A 22,685-nucleotide genomic window follows, 5' to 3' on the forward strand; every position below is an offset into this window, starting at 1 on the left:
CCCAATTCTTAATTTCTCCATAGTCTCCTTTAAAGTTGGTTTCTTCATTTTGATGAACCAAGTGGTATGATAAATGAGCTGCAGTAACACTAGCTACGTAAACATATAGCTGTCAAGTCACATTGGATTGACAGCGCAACTTGTTGTCAGGTTCCTCGTAAAACTGAGTGGTTTAGTGCTGATTTTTAATTCATTTTGTCACTCTCAGCCAAGAGAGTAGCCCCGTTCAGATGATATGGTGGCTCTGGAATGATGAATGAGAGATATGGTGATTCATATTACAAGTCTATGATCAACTCCATTGTGACCCAGCTGGGCAGTGGTTCAGAAGATGACACTACGGAGTACAAGACTCTGGGCCCTCTGAAGGTGACGTACAGCCACACGCAGGGGAACAAGTTAGTGATTTCACTCCCTGGTCAGAACACGACATTAAGTCACCAGCACATGTGGCACTAGTCACTTCATATGCACCTTCATGTCTTCATGGCTGCCTACAGTATCGTCTTGATATTTGGAATTGTTTACTCTCTGGACTTGTACGGTTTATTCTCATGTACGGAAGTTTCTTTACGACCACCGCTTGTGGTGTCCTTGGACTTGAGTGTGGACATGTTTTCGTACTTGATTGTTCTCTGGCGACAATGGTGTTGCTTGCTTGATACTTGTACACTGAGTGGCCAGAAGCCAAGGGAGTGTTTCGCCCATTTAAAGGTCAGCAGTGTCTGGTATGGATCTTTAATATCGTAGAGACCACCGCAAAAGACGACCACAAGTGTTTGACGAACGGACGTCGTGTCGCCTACCCAGAGCTGCACAGGAAGATCAGCGGTCTACTGTGCGTCTAAATGAATTGAATGAGGGCCGTCAGGAACACCATTCCTGCACGGATAAAATGGACCATACAGACTTCAGGAACTAACGACCAACTGAACATGCAATACTGGGTGTACAGTGCTTTCACAAGACTTTTGGCCACTCACTGTATGTTCGTGTAAAATTGGTGTTGTAATATATTCCTTTCTTGCAACCTACACACAATACCCAGCCCTTGATGACAAAAAAATGTTGACCGAGTGAATAGCGTCGTATTGGTTCCGCTGAATGACTTCATTTCGGGAACTGCGCCGTCCGGTTGATCTAATCGAAGTAATCAGAGGAAGCTTAGAGTTAAACGTCTCATGAAGGTCGAGGTCATTAGAGGCTGAGCGAACGTCCGGATTAGACAAGGCAGGGCGTAGGCCACATCCGTTTTAAAGGAGTTAGAGGAATGACTGATGATGGTCGAAGTTGAGACGATATAAAATACAGACTGGCTATCGCAAGGAAAGCGGTTCTGAGGAAGAAAAATTTAACGTCGAGTATAAATTTACGTATTGAAGTGAAACATGGACGATAAACAGCTTAGACAAGAAGAGAATAGAAGCTACCGAAATGTGGTACTACAGAAGAATGCTGGAAATTAGATGGATAGATCACATAACTAATAAGGAGGTGCTGAATAGAATTGGGGAGAAGATGAATTTGTGGCACAACCTGACTAGAAGAAGGGATCGGTTGATAGAACACGCTCTGAGGCATCAAGGGATCACCAATTTAGTTTTGGAGGGAAATGTGGAGGGTAAAAATCGTAGTGGGGGGGGGGGGGGGCAAGAGATGAATACACTTAGCAGATTCAGAAGGATGTAGGTTGCAGTAGTTACTCGGATGTGAAGAGGCTTGTACAGGATAGACAGGATAGAGTAGCATGGAGATCTGCATCAAACAAGTCTCTGGACTGAAGACCACAACAACGACAATCCTGGCATTCGCGTCAACTTCCTTAGGTATATCTGGATGGTCAAGAGCAGAAAGGATGAGAGATGTTGCGCTAGAACGCTGTGCAATGATTAAACTAAATGGTAGAACATACTGCTCATCTTGTACATCTCACCGTTACGGATAATCACGAGATATCATCAGAATGTGCCATTGTGACGATGCCTGGTAAGCAGTTTTTGAAAGTGGCTACCACTTTGTCGAAGTATTCCGGAGCGGAGTGCATTTCATGAGTTATTCTCTGAAATGTCATAGCCTTGATGCTCTTTTCCTCCACTCTAATTTTCACTCTATTTATCAATCAGTAATCGCAGCATACTGGGGTATATCGATAAAATATCACTATTGGATGTAGCAGAAATGCTAGTTACTCGGATTACTACCTAGGGACATTTTATTTATAGTGGAAACCCAGACCGTCTTTTAGAGAAAATTTTAAAATAATTGTCTACTGGCTCCACCACAGCGTTTTTCACAGAAATAAATCGCTTCCGCCAACATCAGACACCTTTAAAACATGATACGAAGCAGTAGAAAGCTTTAGTATTACGTATAGTAAGCAACATTCTCCGTGTTTCTGCGTTCGCAGACTGTAGCAGCCGTGAATCCTGATTTGGGACATAGCTTCCGAAATATTTCATGTGGATATCATTCTTTTCCCATTCTCGTCTCCATTTCACTCCTTACGTGTTTCTCAACAAATCTTTTTGAATTAATGTATTGTTGCAAAGAGGTATAACGGCGTTTGCTAATACAGATAAACCAACATTTTAATTTTTTTGCTTCATACCATTTTTCAATTGGATTTTAGATTTTACTTTCTGCAGAAGTATCAAGGATGAAGGACATGGAAAAGGTTTATATGTTTGATAGTGAAAATGGCAACAAAGAGCAGTTAAGGCATCTAGGAACATGAGTGCTAAATGAAAGAGTGTACATACGTTGCTTTCAAAACTGAACCACTAATGTCTTACATATATATTTGTAAATTGCAAGCAAACTAGTTTCCAGTCACAAATGGTAATACAGTGCAAATACTTCATGCCTCAAACCACGAGTACGAAATGAAAAGAAGTAGATATGACTCCTTCAAAACTGCACCGTCTTATGTGTTTATTTGTAAAATGCAGTCATTCCGATGTACAGTTACAAAATATAATTCTTTTACAGCACAACGTATTCGTAAATAAACTTTGGCATCAGATCTTTTGCTGGTTCAGCAGTTCCGCAAACAGCTTTATCCCTGTCGATGCTAGAAAGACGATGATAGCGTTGCTTCATTTTTTCCATTTTTTTTCCGAGGCAGTATGTCTATTTCTTGCTGTGTGTATGACGACAGAATTAACAGTTTCTTACAACGATCCAAATGATTTTAATTTCCGGCATTCACGCTCTTTGAAAACAGATAGCCGGCCGCTGTGGCCGAGCGGTTCTACGCGCTTCAGTCCGGAACCGCGTGACCGCTACGGTCGCAGGTTCGAATCCTGCCTCGGGCATGGATGTGTGGGATGTCCTTAGGTTAGTTAGGTTTAAGTAGTTCTAAGTTCTAGGGGCCTGATGACCTCAGATGTTAAGTCCCATAGTGCTCAGAGCCATTTGAACCATTTGAAAACAGATAAGAAACATCTCCAGTCTTGAGAGAAACAACTGAAGTGTGCGGCACAGAATATTCTTCTGATGCTGGAGATATCTACCACAGATCTGTCTGCTGTCAGCCAAAAAATAAACATGCCAGCACCACGGACAACTTTGCCAATGTTATTCTTTGACTGCTGTATTACTTGATACGTATGTAACTGCCTCAAAACTATTAGTCTTGACAATCGAATGCAAGGTTACTTCAGAAACGGAACTACTTTGCCAAATGTTTTAAAACAAGTGGAAATCAGCAAAACACAGGACAAAACAGCTCATTTAAACTTCGAAAACTTTTTACTGAAAAGATATGTATTTATCAACTGCCAGAACATTAATAGAGGCAAGTGTAAACTCACAGACTTCATATTTCAAAGAAAGTTATGAAATTTCATCCAAGAAGGTAAATTTACTCCACATTTCTTTGTAGAGAGGTCCAGTCACATACATGATGCAAATATATGTATAAATCTCCAATCTCTGCGTCTCCATAGAACCGACAAAGAAGTTTCGAGATTCTCTGGTTGCTCATCCTTCCTCAATATAGCATGGCGGCTTGGTTTCATCCTAGACCCGTGGTCTAGTGGTAGCATATTTGATAAGTAATGAAAACATCATCGGTCGAGGGTTCGAAACCCACCACCACTCCAACTTTGATTAATAATCATCATTGGCAGCGTAAGACTTCCTGTGTAAGAAACCACCCTCACTCTGCCAAAAAATAAATAAATAAATAAATAAATAAATAAATAAAGGGGTGTCGGAGATGGTTTAGGGTACTCTCTTTTCCTTGGGGAGGGAAGCTGCCCATAAAGGCGGAAGAATCAGCAATGACCAACGATTTAAGGCTGCAGTGCACTAAAGACACATAACGTGTATCCACGGGAATTTGGCCTGAATTGAAAAAGTGTCATGATGATCTCTCCGTTAGCAAAAGATATCCCAATAGTCTCCCATTCGGTTCTCCAGAAGGCGACTGTCGAAGGGGAGTTGACCTTGAGAAAAAGACAAAATAACCAAAGCAAGGATAACCTTCTACGATCCGGGGCGTGGAATGTCAGAAGCTTGAACGTAGTAGGGAAGCCAGAAAATCTGAAAAGGGAAATGCAAAGGCTCAATTTACATATAGTAGGTGTCAGTGAAGTGAAATGGATAGAAGACAGGGATTTCTGGTCAGATGAATATAGGGTAATATTAACAGCAGCAGAAAATGGTATAACGGGAGTAGGATTCGTTATGAATAGAAAGGTAGGGCAGAGAGTCTGTTATTGTGAACAGTTCAATGATAGGGTTGTTCTTACCAGGATCGACAGCAAACCAACACCGACAACGATGGTTCAGTTATACATTCCGACGTTGCAAGTTGAAGATGAAGAGATAGAAAAAGTATATCAGGATTCTGAAAGGGTAATACAACCCGTAAAGGGAGTTGAAAATCTAATAGTCATGGGCGACAGGAATCCAGTTGTAGGGAAAGACGTAGAAGAAAAGGTTACAGGAGAATATGGGCTTGGGATAAGGAATGAGAGAGGAGAAAGACTAATTGAATTCTGTAATAAATTTCAGCTAGTAATACCGAATACTCTGTTCAAGAATCACAAGAGGAGGAGGTACACTTGGAAAAGGCCGAGTGATATAGGAAGTCTTCTGTTAGATTACATCATGGTGAGACAGAGATTCCGAAATCAGATACTGGATTTTAAGGTGTACCGAGGAGCAATATAGACCCAGATCGCAATGTTGTAGTGATGAAGAGCAGGCTGAAGGTTAAGAGATTAGTCAGGAAGAATCAATACGCAAAGAAGTGGGATACGGAAGTACTAAGCAATGGCGAGATACGCTTGACGTTCCATAAGGTTGTGCGTACAGAAACAAGGAATAGCTCTGCAATTGTAGAGGAATGGAAATCTCAATAAAGAACAATCACAGAAGTTGGAAAGAAAAACATACGTACAAAGAAGGTAACTGCGAAAATAGCATGGGTAACATAAGAAATGCTAGAGTTGATTGATGAAAGAAGGAAGTACAAAAATTTTCAGGGAAATTTTTGAATACAGAACTGCAAGTCGCTGAGGAATGAAATAAATAGGAAGTGCAGGAGTGCCAAGGCGAAATGGCTGCATGAAAAACGCGAAGAAATCGAAAAAGGAATTATTGTTGGAATGTCTGACTCACCAAATAGGAAAGTCAAAACAACCTTCGGAGATATTAAAAGCAAGGGTGTTAACATTAGGAGTGGAACGGGAATTCCACTCTTAAATGCAGAGAAGAGAGAGGATAGGTGGAAAGAGTACACTGAAGGCCTTTACTGGAGGAAGATTTGTCTGTGGGGAATTTAAGAGAGCTTCGGAGGACTTAAGATCAAATAAGGCAGTAGGGATAGATAACATTCCATCAGAATTTCTAAAATTATTGTGGGAAGTGGCAAGAAAACCACTATTCACGTTGGTGTGTAGAATGTATGAGTCTGGCGACATACCACCTGACTTTCGGAAAACTATCGTCTACAGAATTCCGAAGACTGCAAGAGCTGATAAGTGCGAGAACTATCGCACAGTCAGCTTAACAGCTCATGCATCCAAGTTACTGACAAGAGTAATACACAGAAGAATGTAAAAGAAAATTGAGGATGTGCTAAATGGCGATTAGTTTGGCTTTAGAAAAGACAAAGGCACGAGAGAGGCAATTCTGACGTTGCGGTTGATAATGGAAGCAAGACTAAAGAAAAATCAAGACACATTCATAGGATTTGACGACCCGAAAACAGCGTTCGACAATGTAAAATGGTACAAGGTATTCGAAATTATGAGAAAAATAGGGGTAAGCTATAGTGAGAGACTGGTAATACACAATATGTACAAGAGCCAAGAGGGTATAATAAGAGTGGACGACCAAGAACGAAGTGGTCGGATTAAAAAGGGTGTAAGACAGGGATGCAGTCTTTCGGCCCTACTGTTCAATCTGCATATCGAAGAAGCAATGATGGAAATAAAAGAAAGGTTCAGGAATGGAATTAAAATTCAAGGTGACAGGGTATCAATGATACGAATCGCTAATGACATTGCTATCCTGAGTGAAAGTGAAGAAGAATTACCTGATCTGCTGAATGGAGTACTGAATGAGTACAGCATATGGATTGAGAGCAAATCGAAGAAAGACGAAAGTAATGAGAAGTAGCAGAAATGAGAAAAACAAGAAGCTTAACAGCGGGATTGATGGTCACGAAGCAGACGAAAAAAGTTAAGGAATTCTGCTACCTAGGCAGCAAAATAAGCAATGACGGATGGAGCGAGGAGGACATCAAAAGCAGACTAGCAATGGCAGAAAGGGCATTCCTGGCGAAGAGAAGTCCACTAGTATCAAACATAGGCCTTAATTTGAGGAAGAAATTTCTGATAATTCTTCTTTTGCTACTGCCTTTGTCCCGCATCGTGCGCAAGGTCGGCAGGATTAAGTACGGATTTGGCATGGTTAATTTTAAGGGGTGGCCGGATGTCCTTTCTGCCGCCACCCCATACCCTCGGGACGGAAATAGTGTATCCCAGCTGTCTAAGTCTAGTGGAAATCATGAGACAGTGCGAATGTGTAACAGATGTCTGCGAGTCGTGTAACTGAGGCGGGACGTGGGGACCAGCCCAGTATTTACCTAGTGGGGTGTGGAAAACCGATTAAAAACCACATCCAGGCTGGCTGGCACACCGGACCTCGTCGTTAATCCTCTGGGCAGTGCATTAGCGCTCTCGGATAACCTGGCAGTTAAAATTCTGAGAATGTACACTTGGAAAAATCTGGAAATCTGTGGTAAGATCTTAAGGGACCAAACTGCTGAGGTCATCGGTCCCTAAGCTTTCGCACTTCTTAATATAACTTAAACTAACTTACGCTAGGGACAACACACACACGCATGCCCGAGGGAGGACTCGAACCTCCAACGGTTGGAGCCGCGCGGACAGCGACAAGGTGCCTTGGACCGCGCGGCTACCCCGCGCGGCTGTGCGTTTGGAGCGCAGCACTGTGTGGTAGTGAAACATGGAGTGTGGGAAAACCGGAACAGAAGAGAATTTAAGGTGTTGTGCTACTGACGAATGTTGAAAATTAGGTGGAGTGCTAAGGTAATGAATGAGGAGGTTCTGTGCAGAATCGGAGAGGAAAGGAATACGTGGAAAACATTGACAAGAAGAAGGGGCATCTGTTAAGACATCGGGGAATGACTGACATGATACTAGAGGGAGCTGTAGAGGGCAAACACTGTAAAGGGAGACAGACAGATACTGGAAGACAGTCAGCAAATAATTGAAGACATAGGTTGCAAGTGCTGTTCTGAGATAAAGAGGTTGGCAGAAGATAGGAATTCGTGGCGGGCTCCAGCAGACCTGTCAGAAGACTGACCATTCAACATAAAAAAACCACGGTGTTATGATTTTTACCTGCTCTACCATTGTTCATTTCCGTATTAATCACTAAAGAGACAGCAAGTTGTAGAGCAATATTGTTATAATTTTGATAACTGCGTTCTCCTATGTTGGTCTTAATACGTCTTGCCATTTTAGCAACATATAAATCAAATCGATAATCTCACGATCCGAAAACAAGTTCGGAAAATGTTGAGAAAATTATAGATTTCTAAACTGGCAGCATTGTCTCTTTTCCACTAAAATTCTTGATGCAACATCGACAGTGCTATTTTTAAGCCTCAGTGCATAATAGTTGCAACGAAAAATGTTTCTTAAAGGTAATTACATGCTCTGTTATGCCAAACAAGCAGCTTTTTTTCTCAGATGTAAGCGAATGAGTAGGGTGAAACACATTTATAAAACAACAAAAATCATCTGCTTTAAGTGGGAAGCAAAAACATAGATAAATACCAGTCAACACGCGACAGAGCTGAAAACTCTCGAGAGACATTGCTGAATGCCTTCAGTGTGCGATACAAACAATGGCAGCGCTGTTGGTTTGTTCAGAAAGTAGGAAGAGAGCAAATTTGTTTTGAAAAAGCGGTAAAGCTGTTTCAGACGGCAAAGTCGTCCCAGTTACATCCTGTCAACTCTGAGGCGACGGCTGCGCCGTGGAAGCGCGGTACGGATCATTTCTCACAATGACAGTAGAGCGCGTTGCTTTCCGCAGCCCTAAGGAGCCGAGGGTCTGGCGGCGGCGGCGGCGCGGCGGCGGCGGCGGCGGCAGCGGCAGGAGTCGGCAGCGAAGGACGCGCATGCGCCCTAGCGCCGATAGCGACGGTCAACTGAACCGTCGGCCCTTCGAAGGCACTCAGTTGCGTTATCCGCACCAGGCATGCAGCATCTTACTGTCAGTGCAGGTAAGCTAGTGCTAGCTGCGCGCTCGAATACTGGCGGTGACTCTGTTCGCGATACAGTGCTGGGATAAAGGCAAACGCTCGATTCGTTCATTCTTTCATTGAGTTATATGTCGCGTTCCGTCTTCAGGAATACGGAAAGAGTCAAGTTACACATTAAGAGGCAAAAGCAGCCACTGCTGGCTACTTCTGTACACTAACAAAAAATTATTACTAGATCTGATGTAGCCACAGTACGTCCACATCTACACCTACACTCCGCAAACTACCCGATGTGTGGCAGAGGTACTTTGTGTACCATTATCACTCTCCTTTCGTGTTTCAGTGGCGAATGGTCCGCGGGAAGAACGAAAATTAGCAGACAATGATATTTATGGGAATTAATTCTAGACTACTCTACACATGTATACACATTTTAGGAGAAAAAGTACAACTGTCTCTACTGAAGCAACAGTAATGTCTACCTTGGTGCCCACGCTCATCACCTCGTCACACCCTTCTTGCCAATCCTATGTTCCTCGTTTCACAATATTCTTAACTGCTAAATTTTTTCCCTCAGAACTCATTATGTGGAAAAATAGCCTTTGTATACCCACAAGTCCATTTGTATCTGCCAATATCACTATTATTACTGTTAGTATGATTATTATTGTAGGTGCAGCAGCAGAAGGAGCAATAGTAGTACCGCTAGTATTAGTTATTAGCTCTTTTCAATGCTATTTATTCACATGCTTCCTACATACTTTCAGATCATCTTTAATTGTATTAATACCATGTTATTAGTAATTGTCATATTAAAGTAATCGTTATTTCTTAGGTAACTTTGATGTAAAAAAAAGTACTGCGTGTATGAAACCATGGTCCGATGTGAGAGAGGGCCTGAAGTCTCTAATCTGATCAAGTTAAATAAGTAAATACTTCCAAGGAAAACGCACGCTGCTCCTCCAACTATATTGCTCCGCTGCTGTTTCCTTGCCGGCCGGAGTGGCCGAGCGGTTCTAGGCGCTACAGTCAGGAACCCTGCGACCGCTAAGGTCGCAGGTTCGAATCCTGCCTCGGGCGTGGATCTGTGTGGTGTCGTTAGGTTAGTAAGTTTTAAAGAGTTCTAGGGGACTGATGACCTCAGAAGTTAAGTGTCATAGTGCTCAGAGCCATTTGAACCATTTGCTGTTTCCTTAATACTTCAAACCACACATTTCTACAGGGCGGTCACAAAGAGTCTGTAAATCTTGTCAGCCTGTGCAGGGTGGGCTACGCCTAGAAATAATTGATAAGAAAAAAATTCGATACTTTGCATTAAAATTAACCAATTAGGTCGGTGCGCGGCCAAAGCACCCAAAGTCAACAGGCCCGCCAGATACAATATTAGTGTCTGTTGTTCTCGTAGCTTAGAAGACAGCGCACGAGATTACTTAGCCTTTGGCTCGTCTTCGATCCTTACTACCGCAATATGTCCATTTTTTTTATCTCTCTCTTGTTCGGTTTTACTAAACCAAACGAAGCAAACATTTGCCGGCACCATATCTGGTGGGCCGCTTGAATTTGCACGCGCAACTGTTTGACTCGCCATCTTACATGCTAAATAACACGGAAACAGAGCAACGCATAGAACTTTTTTCTTAAAAACTGTTTCTAGCAGAACCTACCCTCCACCATTTTTACAAACTTTTCAGACTGTTTCTGACCACACTGCATATTTTTTCACACAGCAGTAGCTAACTACGTACTGTATATACACGCGAAGTCCACAACTGTGACGGCCGCTGAGGCCGAGCGGCTCCAGGCGCTTCAGTCCGGAATCGCGCTGCTGTTGCGGTTGCAGGTTCGAATCCTCCTTCGGGCACGGATGTGTGTGATGTCCTTAGGTTATGTAGGTTTAAGTAGTTCTAAGTGTAGGGGACTGATGACCTCAGATGTTAAGTCCCACAGTGCTTAGAGCCATTTGAACCATTTTTTCAACAATTGTATAATAAAAACATAGGAGTTATACAGGATTTGTCTCCTTGAGTCTCAGTCATCAGAAAAAAATGCAGAAGTAGTTTATTGACGCATTCTTTTACATTGCACATGAAAATTAATGATTTTCCGCACGAGTTATGTTGATGAAAATATGTAGCTCATAGGCTATTGGAAATTTTCGTGTGTTGTATTACGTGTACTGTTTTTTAAAGAAAATACAGGGTGATTCAAAAAGAATACCACAACTTTAAAAATGTGTATTTAATGAAAGAAGCATAATATAACCTTCTGTTAGACATCATTACAAAGAGTATTTAAAAAGGTTTTTTTTCACTCAAAAACAAGTTCAGAGATGTTCAATATGGCCCCCTCCAGACACTCGAGCAATATCAACCCGATACTCCAACTCGTTCCACACTCTCTGTAGCGTATCAGGCGTAACAGTTTGGATAGCTGCTGTTATTTCTCGTTTCAAATCATCAATGGTGGCTGGGAGAGGTGGCCGAAACACCATATCCTTAACATAACCCCATAAGAAAAAATCGCAGGGGGTAAGATCAGGGCTTCTTGGAGGCCAGTGATGAAGTGCTCTGTCACGGGCTGCCTGGCGGCCGATCCATCGCCTCGGTTAGTTGACGTTCAGGTTTCATAACTAACCTTTTTCGTAGGACTCTCCATACAGTTGATTGTGGAATTTGCAGCTCTCTGCTAGCTCTGCGAGTCGATTTTCCTGGGCTGCGAACAAATGCTTGCTGGATGCTTGCTACATTTTCATCTCTCGTTCTCGGCCGTCCAGAACTTTTCCCTTTGCACAAACACCCATTCTCTGTAAACTGTTTATACCAACGTTTAATACACCACCTATCAGGAGGTTTAACACCATACTTCGTTCGAAATGCACGCTGAACAACTGTCGTCGATTCACTTCTGCCGTACTCAATAACACAAAAAGCTTTCTGTTGAGCGGTCGCCATCTTAGCATCAACTGACGCTGACGCCTAGTCAACAGCGCCTCAAGCGAACAAATGTACAACTAAATGAAACTTTATAGCTCCCTTAATTCGCCGACAGATAGTGCTTAGCTCTGCCTTTTGTCGTTGCAGAGTTTTAAATTCCTAAAGTTGTGGTATTCTTTTTGAATCACCCTGTGTAATAGTTTCAACAAGGAGCTCCATAAAGGGATCTTATAATAACCGCTGATGTGTAAAACTCAAAGAGTAAAGTAACTTCTGCATGGTGTGTCACTGCGAAGAAACATAGTTCGATGAAACTTGGACCATGCATAGAAAGAATACTGGTTACAGTATAGTACAGAAGATAGTTGAAAGAACGTGCAGTAAGAAGAACGGAAATGACTTATTCGAAAACAATAACTACACGGAAGCCACCGCGATTTATGACGATCCCTTGGACATTTCGAAAGGCCGGACACTTTTCGTAATAGGAAGTGTTGCCACCACGGACGGCAAAGCATGCTCTGCAACGTGCTCCGATGTTGGCCAAAAGGCCGGTATGGAATTCTTGTAGCGGGGAATTTCACTCCTCCGTCAGCGCGGTCAACAACTGATGGACGGTCGTTCGTGCGTGTAGCTGCATGCAGTACGTCTCCCTAACGCATTCCACATGCGCTCGATGGGATTTAAATGGGAAGGGGGGGGGGACAGGCAGGCCAGTCCATTTGTGAAAGTTCTCTCATTCCAAGAGCTCCTCCACCTATGCTACTCGATGTCGTCGCGCATTGTCATCAATAAAAATGGAATCAGGGCTGAATGCAGCCCTGGCAAACACAGGTGGAGAAGGACTACAGCGTCACAATAACGGTTCAAAGATTTAGAGTTCAGTACGTTCATGCAACATTATTTCTCCCAACTGTATCACCATAGCGATCCTGTTCGATACCGTTCCTGGGTGCATTATGTGTTCCAGCCTCTCGCCATACGAGATTACGTCTAGGATCACTACTCATATTGACTCTGCTCTCATCTGATAAGCGCACCCAGCCCTGCTACTCGTTGGTTGAGTCTCTATGCTGTAGAACACAGCATGGTGGTCTTCAGGCAAAGAGGCCATCCCATCGAGCCGTCGTGCCATGGTGGAGCGTGGCATTGGCGTCTTGCAGTCTTGTTTGTAGTTGTAATTGTATCCGCTATTCGACGTGTTTGGATTCCGCAGAAATATTGGAACACGTGAGGCAATACTGCCCTATGACTTATCTTAGAAGATAGATTAAGCAAAGTCGACCTACGTTTCTAGCATTTGTAGGCTTAGAGAAAGCTTTCGACAATGTTGACTGGAATACTCTCTTTCAAATTCTGAAGCTGGCAGGGGTAAAATACAGGGAGCGAAAGGCTATTTACAATTTGTACAGAAGCCAGATGGCAGTCATAGGAGTCGAGGGACACGAAAGGGAAGCAGTGGTTGGGAAGGGAGTGAGACAGGGTTGTAGCCTCTCCCCGATGTTATTCAATCTGTATGTTGAGCAAGCAGTAAAGGAAACAAAAGAAAAATTCGGAGTAGGTATTAAAATCCATGGAGAAGAAATAAAAACTTTGAGGTTCGCCGATGACATTGTAATTCTGTCAGAGACAGCAAACGACTTGGAAGAGCAGTTGAACGGAATGGACAATGTCTTGAAAGGAGGATGTAAGATGAACATCAACAAAAGCAAAACGAGGATAATGGAATCTACTCGAATTCAGTCGGGTGATGCTGAGGAAATGAGATTAGGAAATGAGACACTTAAAGCAGTAAAGGACTTTTGCTATTTGGGGAGCAAAATAACTGATGATGGTCGAAGTAGAGAGGATATAAAATGTAGACTGGCAATGGCAAGGAAAGCGTTTCTGAAGAAGAGAAATTTGTTAACATCGAGTATAGATTTAAGAGTCAGGAAGTCGTTTCTGAAAGTATTTGTATGGAGTGTAGCCATGTATGGAAGTGAAACGTGAACGAGTTTACACAAGAAGAGAATAGAAGCTTTCGAAATGTGGTGCTACAGAAGAATGCTGAAGATTAGATGGGTAGATCACATAACTAATGAGGAGGTATTGAACAGAATTGGGGAGAAGAGGAGTTTGTGGCACAACTTGACTAGAAGAAGGGATCGGTTGGTACGGCATATTATGAGGCATCAAGGGATCACCAATTTAGTATTGGAGGGCAGAGTGGAGGGTAAAAATCGTAGACGGAGACCAAGAGATGAATACACAAAGCAGATTCAGAAGGATGTAGGTTGCAGTAGGAACTGGGAGATGAAGAAGCTTGCACAGGATAGAGTAGCATGGAGAGCTGCTTCAAATCAGTCTCAGGACTGAAGACCACAACAACAACAACAACATTTGACGTTGGCCTCTTCTTGCCTGTTGCACAATGCAGCGGTCACCTGCTGCTGTAGCTAACCGCCTCCCCTTTGGGCAGCACTGGCTGTAGTTCGGAACGATCCCCATGCAAGTGAAATACTTCTGCAATCAGTAATAAACTTCTGGGCTACACGCGTCACACTTCGTCCTCCTTCGAGTTTCCCGACGTTTCTTCCCCGTGTAAAGTCATCGAGATGTTATCTCCGGGCAACGTTGTGATGAAGAACACCACCACAGTTCACCATAACTGCCCGCTGATCGGCAGACTCTATATTTTCCCCGTACCTTCGACTGCCTCGTGGTGCGGTGTCAGCCTTAATTGGCACTGTAGTTACGCTGACCTCACCCTATGTCACGTCCAGCTTCCTGTGTAAGAGTGGGCGACCTCTGACAGCATGCTCCTGCACTTTCATTCATTTCCACCGAGTTGTTAATACACTATATTACTTGCTCTATATCAACCTTAAGTTTTCAGGAGCAGTGTAGTTGGTCGTACTTTTCATGTTCTTTGTTCCTGTCTTTTTCCTTAGAATCAGATCCGTGCATACAGCATATTCGCAATAACTGAGTTTCAGTGCGGCTTGAAATTAGTCGTTGAAATTACTTTATTTATATGAACATGGTATCTGTTCTTTTGGACATATTCGAAAGAACAGATACCACCTTCACATACAGGGTGGTCCATTGATCGTGACCGGGCCAAATATCTCACGAAATAAGCATCAAACCAAAAAACTACGAAGAACGAAACTTGTCTAGCTTGAAGGGAGAAACAAGATGGAGCTATGGTTGGCGCGCTAGATGGCGCTGCCATAGGCCAAAGGGATATCAACTTCGTTTTTTAAATAGGAACCCCCATTTTTTATTACATATCCGTGTAGTACGTAAAGAAATATGAATGTTTTAGTTGGACCAATTTTTTCGCTTTCTGTAGATGGCGCTGTAATAGTCACAAACTTATGGCTCACAATTGTAGACGAACATTTGATAACAGGTAGGTTTTTTAAATTAAAATACAGAACGTAGGTACGTTTGAACATTTTATTTCGGTTGTTCCAATGTGATACATGAACCTTTGTGAACTTATCATTTCTGAGAACGCATGCTGTTACAGCGTGATTACCTGTAAATACCACATTATTGCAATAAATGCTCAAAATGATGTCCCTCAACCTCAATGCATTTGGCAATGCGTGTAACGACATTTCTCTCAACAGCGAGTAGTTCGCCTTCCGTAATGTTCGAACATGCATTGACAATGCGCTGACGCATGTTGTCAGGCGTTGTCGTTGGATCACGATAGCAAATATTCTTCAAATTTCCCCGCAGAAAGAAATCCGGTGAACGTGCGGGCCATGGTATGGTGCTTCGACGACCAATCCACCTGTCATGAAATATGCTATTCAATACCGCTTCAACCGCACGCGAGCTATGTGCCGGACGTCCATCATGTTGGAAGTACATCGCCATCCTGTCATGCAGTGAAACATCTTGTAGTAACATCGGTAGAACATTACGTAGGAAATCAGCATACATTGCACCATTTAGATTGCCATCGATAAAATGGGGACCAATTATCCTTCCTCCCATAATGCCGCATCATACATTAATCCGCCAAGGTCGCTGATGTTCCACTTGTCGCAGCCATCGTGGATTTTCCATTGCCCAATTGTGCATATTATGCCGGTTTACGTTACCGCTGTTGGTGAATGACGCTTCGTCGCTAAACAGAACGCGTGCATAAAATCTGTCATCGTCCCGTAATTTCTCTTGTGCCCAGTGGCAGAACTGTACACAACCTTCAAAGTCGTCGCCATGCAATTGCTGGTGCATAGAAATATGGCACTCGTACAACTGATGTTGATGGAGCAATCTCAACACCGACGTTTTTGAGATTCCCGATTCTCGCGCAATTTGTCTGCTACTGATGTGCGAATTAGCCGCGACAGCAGCTAAAACACCTACTTGGGCATCATCATTTGTTGCAGGTCGTGGTTGACGGTTCACATGTGGCTGAACACTTCTTGTTTCCTTAAAGAAAGTAACTATCAGGCGAACGGTCCGGACACTTGGATGATGTCGTCCAGTATACCGACCAGCATACATAGCACACGTCCGCTGGGCATTTTGATCACAATAGACATACATCAACACGACATCGACCTTCTCCGCAGTTGGTAAACGGACCATTTTAACACGGGTAATGTATCACGAAGCAAATACTGTCCGCACTGGCGGAATGTTACGTGATACCACGTACTTATTCGTTTGTGACTATGACAGTTCAATCTATCACAAAGCGAAAAAAGTGGTCCAACTAAAACATTCATATTTCTTTACGTACTACACGAAAACGTAATAAAAATGGGGGTTCCTATTTTAAAAAACGCAGTTAACATCCGTTTGATCTAAGGCAGCGCCATCTAGCGCGCCAACCATAGCGCCATCTTGTTTCCCCCTTCAAGCTACACAAGTTTCGTTCTTTGTAGTTTTTTCGTTTGACGCTTATTTCGTGAGATATTTGGCCCGGTCACTATCAATGGACCACCCTGTATATGCAGTTAAGGCTCACTGGACGTTTGACCATTTTCTTCTGTGCGGATGCACAAACAGTGCCCCAACTCTTACGGGAATCAGCAAAAAGCCGCGAGTAATGAGAATAATGGGCAGGGGCACTATGAATATAGTGCGGGACAATAAGTTGTGAATGTGGTTCTCACGGGAGGCGTGCCAGAGATAAGTCTCTGCAGTCGCGCTATCCTCTGTGTCCTCGGTGGCTCAGATGGACAGAGCGTCTGCCATGTAAGTAGGAGATCCGGGTTCGAATCCTGGTGGGGGCACACATTTTCAACTGTCCCACTTGACTTTTACCAACGCCTGTATGCTGCTATGGGTATTCATTTTATTGTAATCTCATTACTTTATTTCTCACTCACTTCTTCCTGCGAAGTAGTGGCAAGTCCAGGAACTATTAGACAGCGGCCACGCACCATTCTCTTCGAAATAGACCACAAAAGTTCAGCAATATTGAGATCTCGTGATTGTGATGGCTATGGGAGATGTGACAATTCATCTCTGTGCTCAGAATAGCCAGTCCTGAACATTGTGAGTTGAGTGTGTGTGCAGGACCCCTTTCGTCTTGGAACACAGCCTCCGCGTTGGCCAACAAACATTACATCGTGGAATGGTCCTCATCAGCAAAAGTGATCACGTAATCCTTGGCAGCAATGTGACTTTCCAGTAACGCTTGTGGAATATCGCGATACGGCTGCGCAAATCCCGCAGAACCCCCGCCGTGGTTCACTCTTGATACGTAAACTTGACAGTGTGAAACAAGACTCATCAAACCAAATAACTTTCTTCCATGACTCCACAGTCCAGGTTTTATGGCTTCGGTACCACGTTTTTCTGTTATGGGCATTTGCATCACTGATGAGTAGGTTTTGGATTCTAGCGCGCCCTGAAATTCCCTGCTTCTAGAGCTCCCTTCGTGTTCAGTAGAACGAAAAACCAGTCCAAGTTGCAAATTTTTACTTTTTATTCATTCGATGACTAGTTTCGAGCTGAGACTGATTTTCAAATCATCATAGCAAAGTCGAAATGGCATTTCCGAAGATGTGAAAAATGTTCAGTGAACATTTACAGTGCATATGGATAACTGACAGGGTTCTCGAGTGTGACATTCAGTTCTTCAGTGACTTTTGCACCTCTCGTCCTCTTATCTTTCGTCACAATCCTCTTCAATGACAGTCTGTCACGAAAACTCAGCACACACTTTCGTCTTCGCCGTGACTTAGCGGATGTTATTCCGCTTTCATTGAATGCGGTGTAAATTTTAGACACGGAGCCTCTCGAAACACGAAATACGCGGGTAACCCAAAAAGTGAGGTCTCTTTTTTTTTATAACTACAGAACTCTGTTTGTGTGGCAGTTGGTCACACTGTTATGAAGACTGCTTCACTCGCTGTGTGTAAACATGCGCACGCCGCGCTGAGGCGCTCGGTCTTGGCTTGGCAGCCGTTGACAATGGAGCTCCCGTTGGATGTTGCGCGCAGCTATTCGGTTTTTGAACGCAAAGGGCACTGCGCCGATTGAAATCCATCGCCAATTGACGGAAGTGTGTGGTGAGTCGTGCATGGATGTCAAAAATGTTCGTAAGTGGCGTAGAGAGTTTGCAGCTGGTCGGACCGAAATTCACGACGAATAAAGGAACGGGAGACCGTCAATTTCTGAGGAGACAGTGTTGAAGATTGAGCAAAGCATGCGTGAAGATCGGCGGTTCATCCTGGATGATCTCTGCACTGTGGTTCCTGAGGTTTCCCGAAGCACCGCTCACAGAATTTTAACGGAAACATTGAACTACCGGAAGGTGTGCGCAAGATGGGTGCCACGCATGCTGAGGACCACATGCGGCAACGAGTTGATGCTTCCCGCGCATTTCTTCACCGCCTTTGCAGCCGAACAGGACAACTTCCTGGACTCAATTGCCACGGGTGACGAAACCTGGGCATACCACTTTACACCTGAGACCAAGCAACACTCACGCTAGTGGCGGCATCCTTCTTCGCCAAAGCCGCGGAAATTCAAAGAAACACAGTCTGCCGGTAAAGTCATGACAACCTTTTTTGGGATCGGAAAGGGGTATTGTTGGTCGACTTTATCTCCACTGGGACCACAATTAAGGGGGGTAGGACGTCAAACGGGCTGACTTGGAGCAGGAGAGTCACCACAGGACATTTTAATTTCTACTGTCTACACTTTTACAAATAAATTCATAAAACTTTGTCACCATGACCAGGAAGGATTGAGGACTCACACTCATCGCAGTGGAAGTTCAAAAAAGTAGCAAAATACCTTTTGTTGCGTGTGAAATTTCATCATTTTTTCACTTATTACCACAATAATATTTCTATTATTGTGGTTTCTGGCAGCATTATTTTAATAATTAATATGACAATTAGAGAAGCAACAGAGCAGAAAATTCTAGGAGACAGCTTTATCTGGAATATGTTGCAGAATCTATTGTGTGCGGGTATTCAAACACGAATAAATTGTTACAAACAGAACATGAAGGAAAGCGTGACACAAAGCGAAGTTTAACAGCACTAACAAGACTAATAAATAGACACGGATCCAGCTAAGAAGATCATACTGAAATGTGCATGTATATTTCCCTGAGCAGACTGTGTTAGACATTCATTGCTAAAAATTTTATGACAGTTGACACACATCATTCGTCATATTCGTAGGCAAGACACTATTCGTGAACCTCATGTAGATTTGTTTTTATGAAGCTGGGACCTCGGTGGATACTCTCCTAGCTAGAAGTTGACAGCTCATCGAACACAATTTGTATTAATGCTTGGCCACAACGGTGCGTCGTTTGAATAAACTTGCACATGAAATTGTGACGTTTCCGTCAGAACTAACACTTTCCTCCCCGACATCATTATTAAAGGCTTTTACATTGGAACAAGTCGCCTTCAGTGCAACTGGGTCATTAAAAAGTCTCGTAAAGGACGCGCTGCAAGTGCCGGTGTATTTTGAGATAGCGTTTAGGCCGACAGCGTAAACGCTGTAACGACAGGTGGCGAAGTATGCCGAGAGAAGCACGTGCCGCTCGTAACGGAGCAACGCCTCAGACTCTGAATGGATAACTACATGAACGTACAGGGATTATGGAACACCGCGAGAGATGTATGCTTGAACATATATGCAGATGCTAGCCAAATCTGCACCTTGGGCTGTCGTATTTGACCACGGACGGCCTCTGTGCAATTGCACTCAACACTTTGCGAATGACAGTCGTGGTAGGAACTGTCTTCTTTGTAGTTGTGAGTGCAGTATTTCGAGTTTAAATTAACTCGAGCGTGGTAATTTGTTGGCGCTCTTTTGTTGGGTGCTTACGTAACAAAGGAAGCCGAAGTACTATGGTAACCCCAAAAGAAAGGTCTTCTATTTTTTATAAGTACATAGACCCGTTTATTTCTACAATGGTTTACATCAGTTTACAGCTTGAACATTTAGCTATTTTTCGACATAATCACCATTTCTCTCGATACATTTTTGCAGACGCTGTGGCACTTTTTGTATGCCCGTGTCACACCAGCTCGCCGCCATGCTGTTCAGAAAGTTATGAAGCTCTTCTTTCACCTCTTCGTCGGAGCTGAACCGCTTCCCGGCCAAATGTTCTGTTAACCTAGGGAACAGGTGATAGTCACTGGGCGCCAAGTCGGGACTATAGGGTGGGTGGGTGATTATGTTCCACTGAAACTGCTGCAGGAGAGCAACGGTTTGCCGAGCGATGTGTGGGCGAGCGTTGTCATGGATAATGTGTTAGCCCTTGCTCAACATTCCTCTTCTCCGATTCTGAATTGCCCGTTTGAGCTTTTTCAGAGTCTCGAAAAATGGTTCAAATGGCTCTGAGCGCTATGGGACTTATCATCTGAGGTCATCAGTCCCCTAGAACTTAGAACTACTTAAACCTAACTAACCTAAGGGCATCACACACATCCATGCCCGAGCAGGATTCGAACCTGCGACCGTAGCAGTCGCGCGGTTCCGGACGGTAGCGCCTAGAACCGCTCGGCCACCGCGGCCGGCTCAGAGTCTCACAGTACCTGTCAGCGTAAGGGGGGTTGGACGTCAAACGGGCCGACTTGGAGCAGGAGAGGCGCCACAGGATATTTTAATTCCGACTGTCTATACTTTTACAAACAAATTCATAAAACTTTAACAGAATGACAAGGAAGGATTCAGGATTCATACTCGCAGCAGTGGAAGCTCAAAAACGTAACAAAACACATTTTTTTACATGTGAAATTTCATCATTTTTTCACTTACTACTGGCTGCATTTGTTGCTATAGGTACACTTTTTTTCCTAAGAAAGAGAGATTCTTCGATGACTTTTGCACAGCATACAAATTATAGTTACAGGTGTATGAAATTATAGAAGTTATTTAATTTATGAAAAAATGAATGAACTGTTACAATTTAAACTTCATGTTTAGAAAAAATTCAAGTTTTATAGTTAATTATCTCAATTTTTTCCACAGTTTATTAATAGATTTGGAAAATTCTAGCGTTTCATACACCTGTAACTACTGTTTGTATCCTATGAAAAATTCATCGAAGAATCTCTCTTACTTATGAAGAAAAGTGTACCTATAGCAACATATGCAGCATTATGATAGAAGATTAAGGTTTAGCTTGCCCTCGTCAATGAGGTTGTTAGAGACGAAGCGCAAGCTCCGATTGGAATATGGCGAAGAAAACAGACCATCCTTGCATTCGCGGTAAGTGATTTAAGCATGGCATGGAAAACCTAAAGCTGAAACGCCAGACGATGATTTGAACACAGGTCAAGTTTAGTCTCATAACCACTGCGCCGAGTCGCTAAATGGGGCTAACAGTATTACCCGGATGTGGTTTTTGAGATGACAACTTTCTGTTTCGTTTTAAACCCATAAAATTATCAGGTAATATTTGTTTGCCCACTAAATTAACACAGGTCCACGATGGCTACTGCGGCTTCGGCTGACTGTCGCACGCTCACCTCAACATGGCGCTTTTCCGTATAAACGATGGGGACAAATAGTCTATCCACATCGGAGGCGTACGTAACCTCAATTGCTAAGTGAGGTCACGTAGTAATTGACTCGCATGTGCAAGACTTACTATCTTGATTTACTCATATGTTTCCTGTTGTTTCTGTAAATATTTTAAGAGGAATGCAGATATCTTCAAGGCCGATTTAATTTTCCGCCCTTCTCCAACTTACTGCAGTGGCTCCAATGGACTTAACGTAGACGGGACTTTAAACTGTAACATTCCTTCTTCACTTCTTTAATTTCTCAAATAATACACACAAACGGTTTTTAATAAGACTGATTAACAACTAGTACAGTTTGGTGTTTGCGGTTTCTTGACTGATTTCAGTACAGCTGTAGAACTCCACAATGGCGATCTTTATGATTATGTGGTCATTATCTCGCATAGATCCGCAAGAAATCCACCAACATCTTATTTCAGGCAATCAAAAGATATGGATGTTTAAATCCAAAGTCGTGAGCACGTTGAGACTCGAACACACGAACCTTTGATGGGGACATAATGATATAACGAGCTCAGCTAAGCGTCACATGGTAATTCTAAGTTAACAGCTTGCAGCGGCGGACTTCTTTCTGCTCATAGAGTACAAATGTATTTATATATCAAAATCTATCGTTCACGCACCTCTCTGCGATCTCGCTTCTATATACTCTTGCTCTAACTCAGCTTTATCTTCAGCACTTTCAATATTTAGATATGACTCTGGTGTAGTGTAATATTTGGAATCGCAGCCATCTACTGAGTTAGTTATGATTACTTCCCTTATACCCTGCATGCGGTCTTCTAGCATGGCAGTGAACAGACCTTGTAATGTTACCTACTCGTACGAGGGCATACGGAAAAAAATGCCTCCGAATTTTTTATTCTGCTCTCAGTATCGGTTGAGATGTTGCTCGTCCTGCATGTTACGCGATGGACTTCCCGCTTCTCTCACCCAAGTTGCAACCCTCTGCCGCTGGGAGACCTCGAATTGCACCGTGTAACACGGCGG

At 43.2% G+C, this 22,685-nt stretch overlaps 1 protein-coding gene across 1 annotated transcript in view; it reads left to right on the top strand.

The window, feature by feature from the left end:
- The first annotated feature begins 252 nt into the window (after positions 1–252).
- The window catches only part of LOC126160018 (sodium/hydrogen exchanger 9B2-like), a 193,157-nt gene continuing 170,724 nt past the window's right edge, over positions 253–22,685 (top strand). The window contains exons 1-2 of the mRNA XM_049916828.1: positions 253–398; positions 8,578–8,767. Of these exons, the coding sequence (XP_049772785.1) occupies positions 253–398; positions 8,578–8,767 (336 nt within the window). The remainder of the gene's footprint in view (positions 399–8,577; positions 8,768–22,685) is intronic.

This window comes from Schistocerca cancellata, chromosome 2, assembly GCF_023864275.1.
Source record: "Schistocerca cancellata isolate TAMUIC-IGC-003103 chromosome 2, iqSchCanc2.1, whole genome shotgun sequence".
NCBI classification, from domain to species: domain Eukaryota; kingdom Metazoa; phylum Arthropoda; class Insecta; order Orthoptera; family Acrididae; genus Schistocerca; species Schistocerca cancellata.